This window comes from Calonectris borealis, chromosome 28 (genome assembly GCF_964195595.1).
Source record: "Calonectris borealis chromosome 28, bCalBor7.hap1.2, whole genome shotgun sequence".
Classification (NCBI taxonomy): Eukaryota; Metazoa; Chordata; class Aves; order Procellariiformes; family Procellariidae; genus Calonectris; species Calonectris borealis.
In genome coordinates, this window is record NC_134339.1 from 3,853,892 (window position 1) to 3,868,783 (window position 14,892).

The 14,892-nt window shown below is 70.3% G+C and overlaps 1 protein-coding gene across 1 annotated transcript; it reads right to left on the reverse strand.

Moving 5' to 3' along the window:
• Positions 1-383: 383 nt before the first annotated feature.
• Positions 384-14,422, reverse strand: ABCA7 (ATP binding cassette subfamily A member 7). The gene is made up of 50 exons (XM_075175726.1): positions 14,357-14,422; positions 14,144-14,237; positions 13,788-13,929; positions 13,578-13,705; positions 13,388-13,509; positions 13,116-13,310; positions 12,911-13,000; positions 12,550-12,784; positions 12,290-12,429; positions 12,101-12,217; positions 11,757-11,936; positions 11,466-11,674; positions 11,190-11,366; positions 10,763-10,985; positions 10,438-10,659; positions 10,114-10,318; positions 9,929-10,045; positions 9,600-9,771; positions 9,263-9,394; positions 9,040-9,179; positions 8,813-8,950; positions 8,437-8,648; positions 8,264-8,336; positions 7,769-7,971; positions 7,582-7,630; positions 7,287-7,349; positions 6,762-6,779; positions 6,420-6,574; positions 6,192-6,316; positions 6,002-6,100; positions 5,571-5,766; positions 5,366-5,460; positions 5,116-5,148; positions 4,769-4,874; positions 4,594-4,668; positions 4,182-4,351; positions 3,934-4,111; positions 3,724-3,839; positions 3,368-3,512; positions 3,151-3,274; positions 2,916-3,045; positions 2,703-2,823; positions 2,512-2,574; positions 2,329-2,435; positions 1,924-2,065; positions 1,719-1,853; positions 1,552-1,655; positions 1,330-1,422; positions 985-1,222; positions 384-906 (listed from the first exon to the last, which is right to left on the reverse strand). Exons 1-50 carry the CDS (start codon positions 14,420-14,422, stop codon positions 757-759), a joined length of 6,762 nt encoding a protein of 2,253 aa, XP_075031827.1. The 3' UTR covers positions 384-756.
• Positions 14,423-14,892: the final 470 nt, after the last annotated feature.

Here is a 14,892-nt window from a genome sequence, read left to right on the forward strand (position 1 = left end):
GCCCTGCTCAGGTCCCCGTGTGGCACAGACCCCAAGGGGACACCCGGCTGAGGAGGTGAGACCCCCCACCCTGCGCTGGTGCACCCTGAGGGGGAGAAGGTGGCGAGGAAGGAGCCCCAGAGAGGGTGGCCCCCTGCCCAGGCTGCTGCCCACCCAACTCTGCCCCTGCCTGGGGACCATCCAGGGTGAGGAAGACCCTGGCTGACCTTCGGGCACCCGGGGAAGGGGCTGCAGGGCGGCAGCAGGGCAGGGGGCCATGCCAGCTGCTCCACCCCTCTGGCGCGAGGGCCACCCTGCTGCCCCCCACCCTGCTGTGCCCCCCGCCCTGTGCCCCCATGTGCCCCTGGGGGGGCTGCAGCAGTGCGAGGGCGATGCACCCCCCGGGCAGTACTGTGGGTCTTTATTTAATTGCTCTTTTACAGCAGGCTCTGCTCTGGCAGCGAGCAGTCGGGGTCCCAGGGCCAGCCCCAGCACCCGGCCCTGCCCGGGCCCAGGGCAGACCCCCCCACCGTGCAACAAAGCCCCCCCAGAGGGTACAACCGAGGGGGAGCTGGGGCCAGCCCTGCCCTGGCTCTCTGACCCTCCCCAGTGCCTGGACCATCCCGCGGGGATGGTGGCCCCGTGCCAGCGGGAGGGGTGCGGCCAGACCACCCCCCCCGTGCAGCTCTGGGGTCCGGGGTGGCCAGAAGTCCTGAGCCCCCGGGTCGTGCTGCAGTGATGGCTGGGGAGGGGGTCCGTGGGGCACCGTGGTCCCGCTCAGACAGCGCTTTCCTGGTAGCTGTCGTCCTCCAGGAACGATGTCAGCCTCCGCTCGGGGCTGGGCGCTGCCGGGGCCGCATCCTGCCCTGGGGCCACGACCCCCTCGGGGTCCTCGTCGCTCTGCTCCCTAGCAAAGTGCACGAAGACCTGTGGGGAGGGCAGGGTGAGGGGCAGCGCCGGCAGGACCCCGGTCCCCATGCTCTCGTACCCCGTGTCCCCCGTCACCTGGTCGAGCGTGGTCTGGGAGACGGAGTAGTCCTCGATGTGGCAGGGGCCGCGGTGGGCTGCCAGGACGCTGAAGACGCTGGCCAGGGAGCTGGCGCGGGAGGGCAGCTGGTACTGCAGCAGCCCCCCGTGCCGCTCCTTCAGCACGATGCCGGGGAAGCGGCGCTGCATCAGGCTCTCCACCGGCGCCGGCCCAGGGCCGCCCACCCGCACCACCACCGTGTAGCCGTCCCCAAACCTGCGTGGGAGAGGGAGGCATCACTGCAGGGACTGGTCGTGTCCCTGTCCCCGCAGGGTGGCTGTCCCTCGCTGCCGGAGCCCTCCCCGAGCCCCCAGTCCCGTTACCTGTTCTTGAGGTGCTGCACGCTGCCCAGGCAGCGGAACCGGCCGTTGACCATGATGGCCATCCTGGTGCACAGCGCCTCGCACTCCTCCATGCTGCCGGGGGCGGGGGGGGAAGGCGTGAGGCCCCGCGGGGGCAGAGGGGTGCTCCCCTCCGGGGGTGCCCCGGGGGCAGAGGGGTGCTGTCCTCCGGGGGTGCCGCAGACCCCGGGAGGGGGGGCTCACCTGTGGGACGTGAGCACCACGGACCTGCCCTCCCGGATGACGCTGAGGATGCAGTCCCACAGGAACCGCCGGGCTCGCGGGTCCATCCCCGTCGTGGGCTCATCCTGCAACGGCCCCGGTGACCCCAGGTGCTGTCACGGGAACCCCCCCCCACTGCCCCCACTCACCAGGAAGACAACAGGCGGGGAGCCGAGGAGGGCGATGGCTGTGGAGAGCTTGCGCTTGTTGCCCCCGCTGTACTTGCCCGCCGGCCGGTCCGCGTGTGGCCCCAGCCCCAGCTTGGCGATGCCCCATTGAGCCACCTGCGAGAGACACGGGAGGGGATGAAGATGGGGGTCCCCTGGGACGGGGGGGCGAGGGCGCGGGCCCTACCCTGGGGGTCTCCTCCTCCGGGACACCGCGCAGGCGGCTGTAAAACTCCAGGTGCTCCCGCCCCGTCAGCAGGTCCGTGATGGCGTCGAACTGGGGGCAGTAACCCATGTGCTGGTGGACGGACTGCAGGTCGGTGAGCACGCTGCGGGGACGGGGACACGGCTGAGCACGTGGCGGGGATGGGGACAAGCTCCAGGGACGGGGACAAGCTCCAGGGACACACTGCGGGAATAGGGATGAGCACGCTGCAGGGATGAGGATGAAGATGAAGCCGAGTGCAAGCGTGCTGCAGAGAGGAGGGCAAGGAGGAGCACAGGGTGGGGACGGGGACGACAGCCCGCGTGCTGCGGGGACAAGGAGAGGGGGAGCAGTGGGTCGGCCGCGGGGTCCCTCCGTCTCACCCACCTGTGCCCTTTCAGCCAGGCCTCCCCCAGCGTCACCTCCGTGTCCCCCGTCAGCATCTTGAAGGTGGAGGTCTTCCCCGCGCCGTTCACCCCCAGGAGGCCGAAGCACTGCGGGGCGCAGACCGGGGTTACGGCAGCCCCGGCTCTACCTGCAGTGCCGTCTGTCCGTCTGTCCAGCACTCACCTCCCCGGGGGGGATGGCCACGCAGAGCCGGTCCACCGCCGGAGCCCTCCTGCGCCGGTACACCTGCGCGGCAGAGCCGAGGCGGCGCTGGGTGCTCCCCACCCATCACCCGCCAGCAGCACCGGGAGCTACGGGAGAGGTTGGAGCCCCGCAGCGAGGGACGGGGCAGGGTCCGGCCCCATGGCACCCACCTTGGTCAGGTCCTTCAGCAGCAGGAGGTGGCCGTGCGGGGGGGTGCTGCCCACCCTCGCCCGCTCCCTGGCCACGTCCCGGTCCTCCTCCCCCAGCGAGGGCAGCTGCAGAGCCCGCGGCCTGGGGGCAACAGCGGCCAGGGCACTTCCAGGGCTGCCTGCCCCACGGCCGCCCCACGGGCACCCCACGGCCGCCCCACGGCCGGTCCTCACCCGAGCCGCAGGAAGAAGCGGTATTGCAGCAGGAGGGTGAAGAGGAAGAAGATGACGCCCTCAACGGCCATGGCGAACATGTTCTTCCCTGCCAGATCCCAGGACAGGGGGGACACGAAGCGCTTGTCCCCTGTGAGCGGCGAGAGGGGCTGTAGGAGGGGGGGACGCCGGGGAGGGCCCCCGTGCTAGCCAGGCTTTGGGGAGGGGGAGCAGCCCTGAGGCCCCCAGGACTCACCGAACCTCTCGAAGGCGTCAGCCATCGCCTGGTTCTTCACCATGTCGATGAGGCCTCGGCCCAGGCAGAAGTGGGGGAAGATGAGGAAAACTTTCTTCAGGACGCGGTTGATGTCGTTGAGGTTCTGCCGGGGCGGCAAGGAGAGGGGTGGGGGAGCTGGAGCCGGAGCCGGCCCTGCAGGGACGGGACGGGGGTCCGGAGCAGCCTGGGGGCTCACCTGGTCCACGAAGAGCTCCAGCACAAAGGTGGCCACGCTGCCGTTGATGCCGATGAAGAGGTTGATGCACGTCAAGGCCACGTAGGCGGTGCTGGGGATGCTGAAGAGGAAGGAGGCCGGGTACATCAGGGGGGTGATGGACCAGCTGGAGAGGCAGAGAAGCAGGGGCTGGCCGAGACGCACCTCCGGTCCCGGGGGGCACGGCAGGGCAAGCCAGCACCCATCCCCCCCATCACCACAACCCCCCAAGCCAGAGTTGCCCCCAGCCCCGCTCAGAGCCCCCTGCACCCTCTCCTTCCCCGGGGTCCAGCCCTGGGTGGGGGCTGAGCCCCGGCTGGGTTCCACCAGCCCTTCACCCGTAGAGCAGCAGCAGCAGGACCAGGGAGGGCAGGTTGGCAGAGGACACGTAGGACTTCTGCTGGAAGCAGAGGAAGATGAGGATGACCAGCAGCGCAGGGACCAGGTAGTTGCACTGCGGACACGGAGAAGGTGGGGGGGGGGGGTCACAAATGGGACCTGGCCCCCCAGGAGCTGTACCCATCCCTGTCCCCGTCCCTGTCCCACACCATGTCCCAGGCGAAGTTGCCCAGCCAGTAGGTGATGGGCTTCATCCCGCTGACGAACTGCAAGTGCTTGGCCTTGCTGACCCGCTCCTCGATGAGGAAGAGCACGAAGCTGGCCGGGACGAAGGACATGGCGAAGATCACGCAGATGGAGACCAGCACGTCCACCGAGGTGGCCATCCTGCCGTGGAGGGGAGGGCTCAGCCAGGGATGGGGGGGGACCCCGTGGGACCCCTGTCCCCAGCACTCACAGGGCGGCCTCCGAGAGCTGCTCCTTGGTGAGGTTGAGGGGGTGGTTGGTGGCCGTGATGCCGTAGAGCGCGGGGTCGGTCCCGGCGGGCAGCCGGGCGCGCAGCAGCCCGTTGCTGGCCACGTTGATGAAGGAGACCATGGCGTGCCAGCCCTTGTTGTTGAACCAGACCTGCAGCCCAGGGGAGCCCGGCGGCTCAGAGCCCCCCTGCCGCCCCGGCACCCACCCCGGCACCACCGCTGGCTGCGCCCACAGCACCCCGCTCCCCACCGGGCTCCCGTTCCCCTCCAGCCCTGGCTGAGCTCGGTCCCTCTCGAGCTGCTCCAAGCCCGGATGGGGACCCGGGTGCCGTGTCCCCTGCTGCCTCCCAGCTCTCGCCCCTGCGGGACCCCCAGCCCCGGGACCGGGCGCACCTTGATGTTCCTGCGAGCGTCCAAGCCCTCGATGAAGCGGCTGAGGTTGCCCAGGAGCTGGTCCGAGGGGCTGCCCTGGGTGTGGGAACACAGGGTGAGGACCGGGCTCAGGCCAGAGCCCTCCCAGCCCTGGGATGCGGAGCTGAGCCGGGGGCGGGCAGAGCCCCGGCCGTACCGGGGTGACGCTGAACAGTGCCCGGAGCTCCAGCACCACCTCGTCCACCTCCGCCGCCGACGGCAGGGCCTGGGAGCCGCCAGCGCCCAGAGAAAAACCACCGTACCTGCGGGGGAGAGACCGGCACTTCCAAATCTGCCATCCCGTGGAAACCCTCCCGGCACCTCCACCCTGCCCTGGGCATGCCACCCGCCCAGATGCCACGGTGAGGGGCACGCAGTAAAGGGCTGAGGTTGCCCAGATGAGGGCTCTGCCCGCGGATTGCTCAGGCTCTGCCCAACCCCACAGGCGAGCTCCTGCCCCCCCCACCCCATCTGCGCGAGACCCCAGCCCTTCCCCGGGCTCACCTCTGCTCGTTCACCCACTTCTTGTTCCTCAGCCTGAAAAAGATGGGTGGGGGGGAGAAATACCCCTGAGAGGTTACGGCAGTGCCTGCCCGCTCAGCAACAAGCCCCCCCGGTGCTTCCCCTGGCTGGGTTTGGTCCCCAGCATCCCTCCCTGCTTCCAGCGCGGTGGCAGCTTGTGCCAAAGCCCTGCCCCGTCTTCCCCACGGTGTCCCCGGGGTGTCCCCGGGGTGTCCCCAGCCCCAGCGCTCACCCCCAGCGGATGATCTGGGGGTAGGTCTTCACCAGGTAGTCGGAGATGTTCCTGCCCGTCAGGTTCTGCAGGACGTCGCCCGTGCCCCTTCGCACCTGGGGGGATGGACAGACGGGCTGGACGGACACACAGCCCCGCTGGCCTCCCCGGAGCATCACCTGCACCCGCACCCAGCAGGGCCGGGGGGCTGCGGGCTGGGGGCTACCTGGGGCGGTGGGAGCCCCCCGGCCCCCTCGGGGCAGTCGGGCAGCATCTTGTGAGCCCCCGGCCCGCTGCACTGGCAGGGGGGGGACGGCTCGGCCCGTGTCCAGTTCCCGCGCCGCAGTGCTTCCAGCAGGGCCGGGGAGGCCGGGGGGGCCGAGAAGCCGTCGGGGTGGGAAGCTGGGGGGCACGGCCCCATCCTGGGCACCCGGCACCGCGGGGGGAGAGAGAGACCCCCGTTACCAGCCTGGTGCGAGGCAGAGGCATCGGGACCTGCCCCTGCTCGCGGCTGCCATCACCCCCCCGCCGCGGGGATGGCTGGGGGTCCCGCGGCATCGCACCGGCTGGCAGGGGGAGAGCCAGGCACGGAGGTGGGCGTCCAGCCCAAGCTGCCCCCTCCCAGCCCCCCCAGCCCCGCGGGGCGCAGGCACTCACGCCTCCCCAGCATCCTTCATGCACTTGGTGCCGAAGCCCGGCTCGGCCAGGAGCGCGCCCAGGAGCCGAGCTGTGTCGGGGTCCCCCGGAGCGTCGTTGCTGCCGGGAGATGCGGGAGTGAGCCGGCGGCAGCAGGGGATGGGGGACACGGGGATGGGGGACATGGGGGGACACAGGGACGCGGGCACACCTGAAGAAGGTGAACTGCTGCCCGTACATCCAGGGCTGGAGGCGCAGCGGTGGGTACTTCCCGAAGGGCGGCACGATGAGGCTGAAGAGCAGCGCGATGCAGATGAAGACGGCGGGCAGGACGATCTGCCAGGGGCCGGGGGTCAGGGCCGGCTCCGCACCCTCCTGCCCCATCCCCTCCCCACCCTCCGCACCACGGCCTCGTCCCATCCCCGTTCTCCCATTGTACCTGTGCGAAGAAGCCCCGGGTGCTGCGTCGGGCGTGGAGCATCCTCTTGATGAAGAGGGCGCGGAGCTGCTGGCGGGTGAGCGCCCAGCCCCTCACCCTGCGGCAGGCCTGCCCGGCTGCCCCGCGCAGCAGGTCCGTCTCCTGGGGCTCCTCCGCTGCAAGGGCAGAGATGGGTCCGGCCCCGGCCCCGGCAGAACCGGTGGCGAGGGGCAGGGGCTCATGCCGGGTGGTGCACGGGGGGACGGGGTGCTGGTAGGGGTGTCCCCCCACCCCGCCGGGGATATGGATCAAATGCGGGGATGCGATGGGAGCCCCCCAGGCCCCCCAGCCCCCAGCTCCTACCTCGCCGGGCTCCTTGGGCTCAGCGTAAAGGAGAGGAAAGAGGGGTTATAGCCACGCTGGTGCCTGCCCAGCCGGGGTTAGCACCGACCCAGGGCAGAACCAGCTCCCCGAACTATCACAGCCCCCCCAAACTCTTGTGGCTGCCCCCATGCCAGCTGTACCTCCGGGAGAAGGGGTCTGGATACATCCCCTGGGATTTCATGTCCCATCCCAACCCCTGCACAGAGCTGGGCTCCCCCAAACCCCCCAGCTCCTCGCCCTGCCCAACGCCCCGGGGGACACCCCGAGGCTGGGTGGGAGTGATGCTGCACGAGTGACCCTGAGCCTCCCCCTGCCCGCTGCCTGCCCCGAGGGGTGCCTGCCCTGAGGGGTGCCTGCCCCGAGGGGTGCCTGCTTGGACGGATGCGTGCCCGGATGGACACGTGCCACAGCCCCAGCCCCAGGCCAGGGGTGAAGGCAGGGGGCACCCAGTGGCAGGGGCTGGGCAGCTCGGGGGTCCCAGGTCTCTGCTCCCCCCCTCCTTACCCAGCTCCCCGTTGGCTGCTTCCGCATCTCCCCCCTCGCCGGGGGCTGCTCCTCTCCTGGTGCCTGACAAAAGGGAGGTGAGAAGACCAGGGTGGGACTGAAGCCACAGCCTGTGACACTTCCCTGCACCCATGGGTGCTCCCAGCGGGGACCCTAGCCCTGGGAAGGGCGAGGGCCACGGGGTGCTGGGGATACCCGCACCCCTCTGCTCCAGGCTGCTGAGCATCTCCCCCCTGCCCTCCCCTGCACCCCGGCACCCTGCAGCTCCGCTCCAGCCAGCACCGAGGCATTTTACCTGCCCTGTCAGCGTCCACCCCCATGTCCTGGGCCACCTTCAGAAAGATCTGAGGGCGGGAGGGGGCTGGCATTAAACACGGCCACCAGCACCCACCGCCCCAGTGAGGCAAATCCCCCAGGTCACGGGCAGCCCCCGTGGGGGCGGGGAGGGTGGGCACCCCAGGAGCCGCAGCTCCTCCAGGTACCTCTTCCAGGGTGGTGTCGGAGATGCCGTAGCTGGAGATGCCCAGTTCCCCCAGGCGGGCGTCCAGCTCACGGAAGAGGTCCCCGAAGGCCCCGTCCTTGGCCCCGCTGTAGGGCAGGACGAAGAGCACCTCGTGCCCGATGTCCTCCACCAGCCGGGAGCCTGGGACCAGCTTCTGGATCAGCGCCGACAGCTGGGCCACATCTGGGGTGGACGGGGAGGGCTGGAAACCTGGGGCAGGAGCCGGTGGCCGGCGCAGGAGCTGGCCAAAGCTGGCACGTGCCCTGCCCCCCGGTCCAGGGGTCCCTGGGGGGGGGTTGCAGGGGACAGGGACCCCCTTCTGCCCCACCAGTACAGGGGGGCCAAGAGCCGGCGCAGGGCAGGGCGCGGGGCTGAATGCACCCACAGGCCCCCCCGCAGCTGACGGAAGATGCGTGGGGAGCACCCGGGGGGGGTGACGCCGCGCTGAGGGCGCGGGGAGGGACGGGACCCTCACCCACGGCGCTGGCCTCGCTGCCCCGCTCGCTGCCCAGGCCCGTGTCGCTGCTGTGCTCCGAGTTGCTGCCGTCCTGTGGGAAAGGGCGGCTGGAGCCTGGGGCTCGGCGCTCCCCCGGTACCCGGGATGGAGGCAGCGGCCACCCTTTTGCTCGGCGGGGCTGAGGGACCCACCTTTTTGGTGGTGCCAGGGACGGTGCCGGTGCTGGCACCCATCCCCACCTGCTCCTGCTTCACCAGGGTGAGGTGGTAGCCGGTGCCCAGCCTGGCCTTGAGGAAAAGCGGGGACCCGCAGCAGCAGAGCCGGCCCTGCGAGATGATGGCGGTGCGGTCCCCGAGGAGCTCTGCCTCGTCCATGTAGTGGGTGGACAGGATGATGGTGCGGCCTGGGGGCAGGGAGTGGGCTGAACCCTGGACCCCCCCCTCCTTTGTGGGCATCTCCCCACCAGCACGTCTCCCTGCTCGCCCCACCGGCCCTGCTGCCGATTCTCCACGGCTGGGGGGGCTCAGACGCACGGAGGGGGGAAGCGGGGTCCCCCCCAGCCCTGACCTTTGCGGTACTTGAGCAGCAGCTCCCAGATGCTGCGGCGGGAGTAGGGGTCGACGCCGGCCGTGGGCTCGTCCAGGATGACCACCCGGGAGCCACCCACGAAGGCGATGGCCACCGAGAGCTTCCGTTGCATCCCGCCTGCGGGGCAGCAGGAACAGCGATGCGGGGGGGTCCGGGGCTGTGGACCCCAGCTTGGGTGCCAGTCCTGCCCCCCCCCCAACACGCACCTGAGAGGTTCCTGGTCTGTTCCCGACGTTTGTGGGGCAGCCCCGTGTCCTGGATCAACTGCTCCATCTCCGCCTTCACCCGCTCCTCCGACAGCCCCTTCAGCCGCCCGTAGAACCAGACGTGCTCCTCCACCGTCAGGCTGCGGCGGGCAGGGGTGAGGCGGGCAGCCCTGCGCCAGCCCCCGGCACTGCTCCCCCCCCCGCCCCCCCTGCCCCTGCCTACATGTCGAAGAGCACGTTGTGCTGGGGACACATCCCCATGGTTTTACGGATGCTGTCGATATCGGAACGAATGTCCCAGCCCAGGATATAGGCAGTGCCGGAGGTGGGGGGCAGGAGGCCAGTCAGGATGGACCTGGATGGGGGACGGGTGGGGAAAGGGGGTCACGGAGCACAGGACCAGCGGGGCTTGGGGCTGGGGTGCTCTGTTTTACATGGGGTAGAGCCCGGCCTCGTGGGGACGCGGGTCGGGACCGTGCCAGGGCAGAGCCAGGCTCAGCTCCCGGCCCCAGCCGTGGCCACGCAGCCCCCCCAGCCAGCCCCCAGCCCCTCCAGCTCACATGGTGGTGGTCTTGCCGGCCCCGTTGTGGCCCAGGAAGGAGGTGATCTGCCCCTCGTAGAAGTCCAGGCTCAGCCCGTTGACGGCCACGCGGTTGCTGTTGCGGTAAATCTTCACCAGGTTGCGGATGGAGACGCCGGGCTGGAGCTGGGCAGGCGGCTCCTCCACCAGCACTGGAAGCCACCGCAGGGTCACATCCCGGGCAGGACCCCCCCCGCCATGGGGCAGGACCCCCCCCGCTGGGGGGCAAAGCCCAGGCAGGAGGGCTCCAGCCCAGCTCTGTGGCCACTGCCCTTCGGCCACAGGGCTCCGGCATGGGCAGGGGCTCACCTTGGGGCGCAGCGAGGGGGCTGGTGGGGTATGGGGGGTGCCCGGCCGAGGACGGCTCTCCAAGCCAGTAGCTCTTCAGGAAGGGGAAATTCCAGGGCTTGGGGATCCCGTACTGACCTGCAGCAGAGGGGGGCTGAGTGGGGCCAGGCCGGGGGGGCTGCCAGGGGCCGGGGGGTGGCACTCACCTGGGAAGACGCCCTCGAGGTACCAGGTGGCCAGGCCGTAGAGGCCAGCGTCCAGCAGCAGCAGCCCCATGGCCGTGGCGAAGTTGTAGGGGTCTCCCGGCACGGGACTGGCACCCAGGTTGTGCCACTGGATGCCCACCCCTTGCTCCTCGTAGAGGGAGAAGTACTCGCAGCCGAAGCCGAAGGCCACCGGTGATAGCAGGCTCTGGTGGCAGCAAGAACGGCGGCGTGGGCAGAAAGACCAGCCTGGGGGGGTTCAGCCCCAAAGCCCCCTGCCCAGCACCCCCGAAGGGCATTGGGGAGGGGGCAGCCACGGCCGCTCACCACGAGGACGCGGAGCGGGAAGGTGACGTGGTCGCGCCAGGCGACGCACAGCACGTAGGGCAGGTAGAGGGAGAAGTAGATGATGCCGCCGCAAGCCGAGGCCAGGTTGGCGCGGGGGAAGAAGGTGCTGATGAGGAAGCACTGGCTGATGGTGGCCACCGAGAAGGTGCCAAGGAAGAGGAAGATGACAGCGGGGTCGCTGTAGGGCAGGATGTTTCCCAGCTGCGGATCGAGGCAAGTTGGAGCCTGCGGAGCCCCCCATGCCAGCTCCCAGCCCCGACGCTCCCCGTGTCACCCATGCTGTCCCCTGTGCCCTGCAACCTGCCTTGAGGATGAGGACGAGGAGGGCAGAGCTGAGGATGAAGGGGATGAAGCTGCTGAGGAACCAGCTGAGCCAGAGGATCCCGCTGCTCAGCCCCATGGTCTTCATGGTCTCCTTGAGACGCGTCTCCTTCTCGTGCACCACCCCCTTGATGATCATGGCCACCGAGTAGATCCAGGCCAGCGTCATGAAGAGGGGCAGCGAGCGGTTCAGGACCCGCAGGAACCTGGGGGAGATGGCACCAGCCCTTCCACCCCCAGCCTGACACCCCGGGGCCACCGCCAGGCAGGGGACACCCAGGACACCGGCCACCCCCGTGCCACCTCCCCGGGGCAGCGATGCTGCAGGATGCTCGCCCCCACCCCCCCAGCAGCAGCAGGTCACTCGAGGGTCCCGGGGGGGCCGGGGCTGCCCCCCGTCACCCACTCACACGTCGTCCACGTAGCAGGGGTAGGGCATTTGCTGGACGTAGACCCCCGTCCGTGGGGCAGCCCCAGTCTGCACCCGCACCACCGCCTGCTCCACCAGGTCCTGCACGTAGACGAACCCCCCCCACACGTAGCGCAGGTCGCTGAAGGGGTCGGCTGCGGGGCCCGGGTCCCAAAACCTGGGGGCAGAGCACGGCGCTGGGAGGGGGAACCCCCCCCGTCATGGGTGCAGGCTGCTCGGGCGACCGTGGAGACCAAAGGTGTGGGCGTCCCCCGACCTGTCCTTGATCTTGTTGGTCCTTGTGACGTCGTCGATGTCCATGCGGATCTTGTAGCGGACGTGGGGGGGCAGAGTGGGGGCCGTGGCGTTGGTGGGGGGCTGGAAGACCACACCTGCCCAGAACTGCTGCTCCTCCAGCAGCTCCAGGGCCCGGGCCACCAGCTGCTCCTCGGTGGCCACCGCTTCGATCTTGTCCAGGCAGACACACTGCAGGCAGGGCAGGCAGGGCAGGCAGGGCTCAGCGGGGCTCAGGGAGCCAGCCTGCGCGGGCAGCTGGGGCCACACGCACCTCCATGAACTGCGACAGCGTGCTCAGGACCACATCGGCATCGGCGTAGAGCTGGTGCCAGGTGAGCCCCGGCCCCGCCGCCGGCCCCGCCAGGAAGGCAGCCAGCGCCGGCAGCTTCCAGGAGGTGCCATTGAGGAACCCATCCAGGAGCTGGGCTGTCCCCGGGGCCAGCAGCAGGTCCTGCAAAGCACCAGGGTACCACGGGGCGATGCAGCCCACCCCGCTCCCGGCTGCAGCCCACCCCACTCCCAGCCAGGAGCCCCGGCTGCACCCCCCCACACCCCCATCCCGCACTCCACCGCAGCCCGGTCCCAGCTGGGGAGAGGGTCTGGGGGGTCACGCACCCGGAGGACCTGCATCTCCAGGCTGCCGTTGAGGAAGGTGTAGATGCGGGGTCCCAGTTCTTGCCAGGCACCCCCCGCCTCCCCCAGCACCGCCAGCTCCCGGAAGGTCCGGTTCACCTGCACGGGGCAGGGGGTGAGGCAGGGCCGGGGTGATACCCCCCCCCAGCCCCCCCGAAGCCCCCCGCTCACCTCGGCCATGACGCTGTCGGGGCCGGGGCCGGGTGGCGTGTACAGGATCTTACCCATGAAGAGGGGCTTGATCCCCCGCCAGAAGATCTGCGAAAGGGGGTTGGACTCCAGGCTGCGGACCAGCTCTCGGCAGAAGGGACCTGGGTGGGGGCAGAGCCACGTTCTCACCACCGGCCCCCCACCACCGGCCCCCCACCGCCTCCCGGGCAGCCCCAGGGGGCCGTGCCCAGCAAGCCCTTGGCCCCCAGCCCACTCACTGCTGGCGCTGCCCGGGGCCGAGGCTCTCTGCTCCGAGCTGTTGCGGTCCAGGAAGGCTTTGATGTCATTGTCCTCGTACCAGTTGAGGGAGGGGACCCTGAGCCCCCCACCCTCAGGGTGTCCACAGGCGATGCGTGACAGGGCCCCGAAGGCGCCCGAGATGGAGGTGCTGGCGTTGGGGGCTGTCAGCCCCCCGAGTTCTCGCCACAGCTCAGCAAGGCTGGTCATGGAGGAGACCTGGGGAGAGCGGGATGGGGAGCAGAGTGGGGCCGCGGGGGACAGGGATACCCCACGGGGAGCAGGCCACCACTGGGGTGCACGGGGGTGGGTGGGGGGCACTTGCTTAGGGTGCGGGGGAGCTACCTCCTCCATCAGGGATGCTGCATCCCGCAGGAAGGTGCCCAAGGCTTCCACGGTGCCAGTGATGCCGCCTGCCCCTGAGCTCAGCTGTCCCTACAAGGGGAGCATGGGAAGGGGGTCACAGCCCCTCCGGGGGGGCTGGGGGTCTCTGCCTCGGTGCCTTCCAGCACCCAGCACATCCCAGCACCTGGCCGGGCTGGGGGCTCACCACCAGGAGCCGGGGAAGGTCGAGCTGGGAGAGGAAGGAGCCCTCCATGGCGCGGAGCTGGGGGCCGGGCAGGGCGCAGAGCCCTCGCTGCAGGCGCTGGGTGGAGGCGGCGTCACCCCCCGCCAGGAAGCCCCCCAGCTCCGAGGCGTTGCAGACCACGGCCTTCAGCGGGAGGCGGGTGCCCGCCAGGGAGAACTGGCGGGAGAAGGCCGGTCACGCCGCAGCCCCCCGGCACCGTGGGCACCGGGAGCAGGCGCCGTGCTGACACTCACGATGCGGGTGCTGAGCTGAGCCCCCATCAGCTCGTCCACCAGTGCGGGGGGAAGAGATGTGTTGGTCCGGAGGAACCGCGAGAAGGTCTCGTTCTCTCTCAGGTAGTCCCTCACTGGCAGGGCTGGGGGGGGCAGGGGTCAGCCAGGGGGGGGTCTCGCTCCCCCGGCACCCCCCATCCCCGGTGCTCACCCCTCCGCTGAGCCCCGCTCCCCCCGAGCCGGCGCAGAACGGGCAGGAGCCGGGCGAAGCTGCGCAGGAGCCGTTGCCCGTCGGTGCGGAGCAGGAGCTGCCGGGCTTCGGTCAGCAGGCGGGAGAGGCTGCGGGGGTGCGGGGCGGGCGGTAAGACCCCGGTCCCGCTGCCCGGTCCGGCCCCGCAGCCCCCTGCCCCCCACCGCTCACATGGAGCCGCCGAAGTTGCCCACCACGCCGGGGGTCTCTCCCGCCGTCGGGTGCCGAAAGCAGGGGTTGTTCATGTTGCAGATGATGCCCTGGAGCCAGGGCAGGGTCCCGGCCGAGGGCAGGGCCTTGTTGGGGAAGTGGCCTGCGGGAGAGGGAGAGACGGGTCCGGGGGGGCAGCCCCAGGGACCCCCGGGGCCATGCACACACCCGAGCGGGGAGACACCAGCGAGCCCCTGGCTCACGTCCACCTCCCAGGTTTGTCTCCCCCAGTGCCACCCCTGCAGGGCTCCCATGCAAGGGGGGTCCCCGGCAGGCACGGGGGGGTCTGGCCGCCCCAAAGGGCACAGGACGCTCACACTCGTGCTGCTTGAAGGGCGGGTGGGATTGCCGCACCGAGATCAAGATGAAGAAGAGGAAGAGGGGCCACAGGAGCTCGATGGCCAGCTGGATCTGGGGGGAGACCCACAGTTGGGGGGGGTCCCTGTCCCCTTCTGCACCCAGGGCTCTGCCTGCCCCCACACCAGGACCCAGAGGCTCCGGGTGCCCTCCTGCCCCAGGTACCCGCTCACCCGCTGCCTCCGACGGTAGGTGAAGTTCTTCCAGAGCAGCAGCCCCAGCTGGGTGCCCACGGCCATGGCGGGGGTGCAGGGGGCGCCTGCCCTGCGCCCCGCTCGGCTCCGGCTGCAGGCGAGAGTGGGGGATCAGCACCAAGCTGGGGGTGATGGCTGGGGCTCTCGCTTTCCTCTGGCTCAGGGCTTATCGCACGCCAGGCAAAGCACCGGGCACATGGCTGAGCTCCATGGGCTGGCAGGAGCCGGCCCGGCATTCCTGCAGTAAAGCTCCTTTCCGGAGGAAAGCTCTCAAATCTCATTCTTTTCTAAACCAAAAGCAGCAAAATAGGGCACAAGCTCTGCAAGTCCCTCCAGGTCAGCGCCGCGTCAGGAGCCCTGAACCCGATTCACACACCACGCCAAGCGCGGGGAGCAGCCGGGTGGCCCCAGCAGCCCCGGCTACAGGAGTGACTCCAGCCCCGAGGAGGCCTGGGACCCGCCTGTGCCTCAGTTTCCCCGTGTGAGGGATGTGGCTGGGCCAGCAGCAAGGTCGA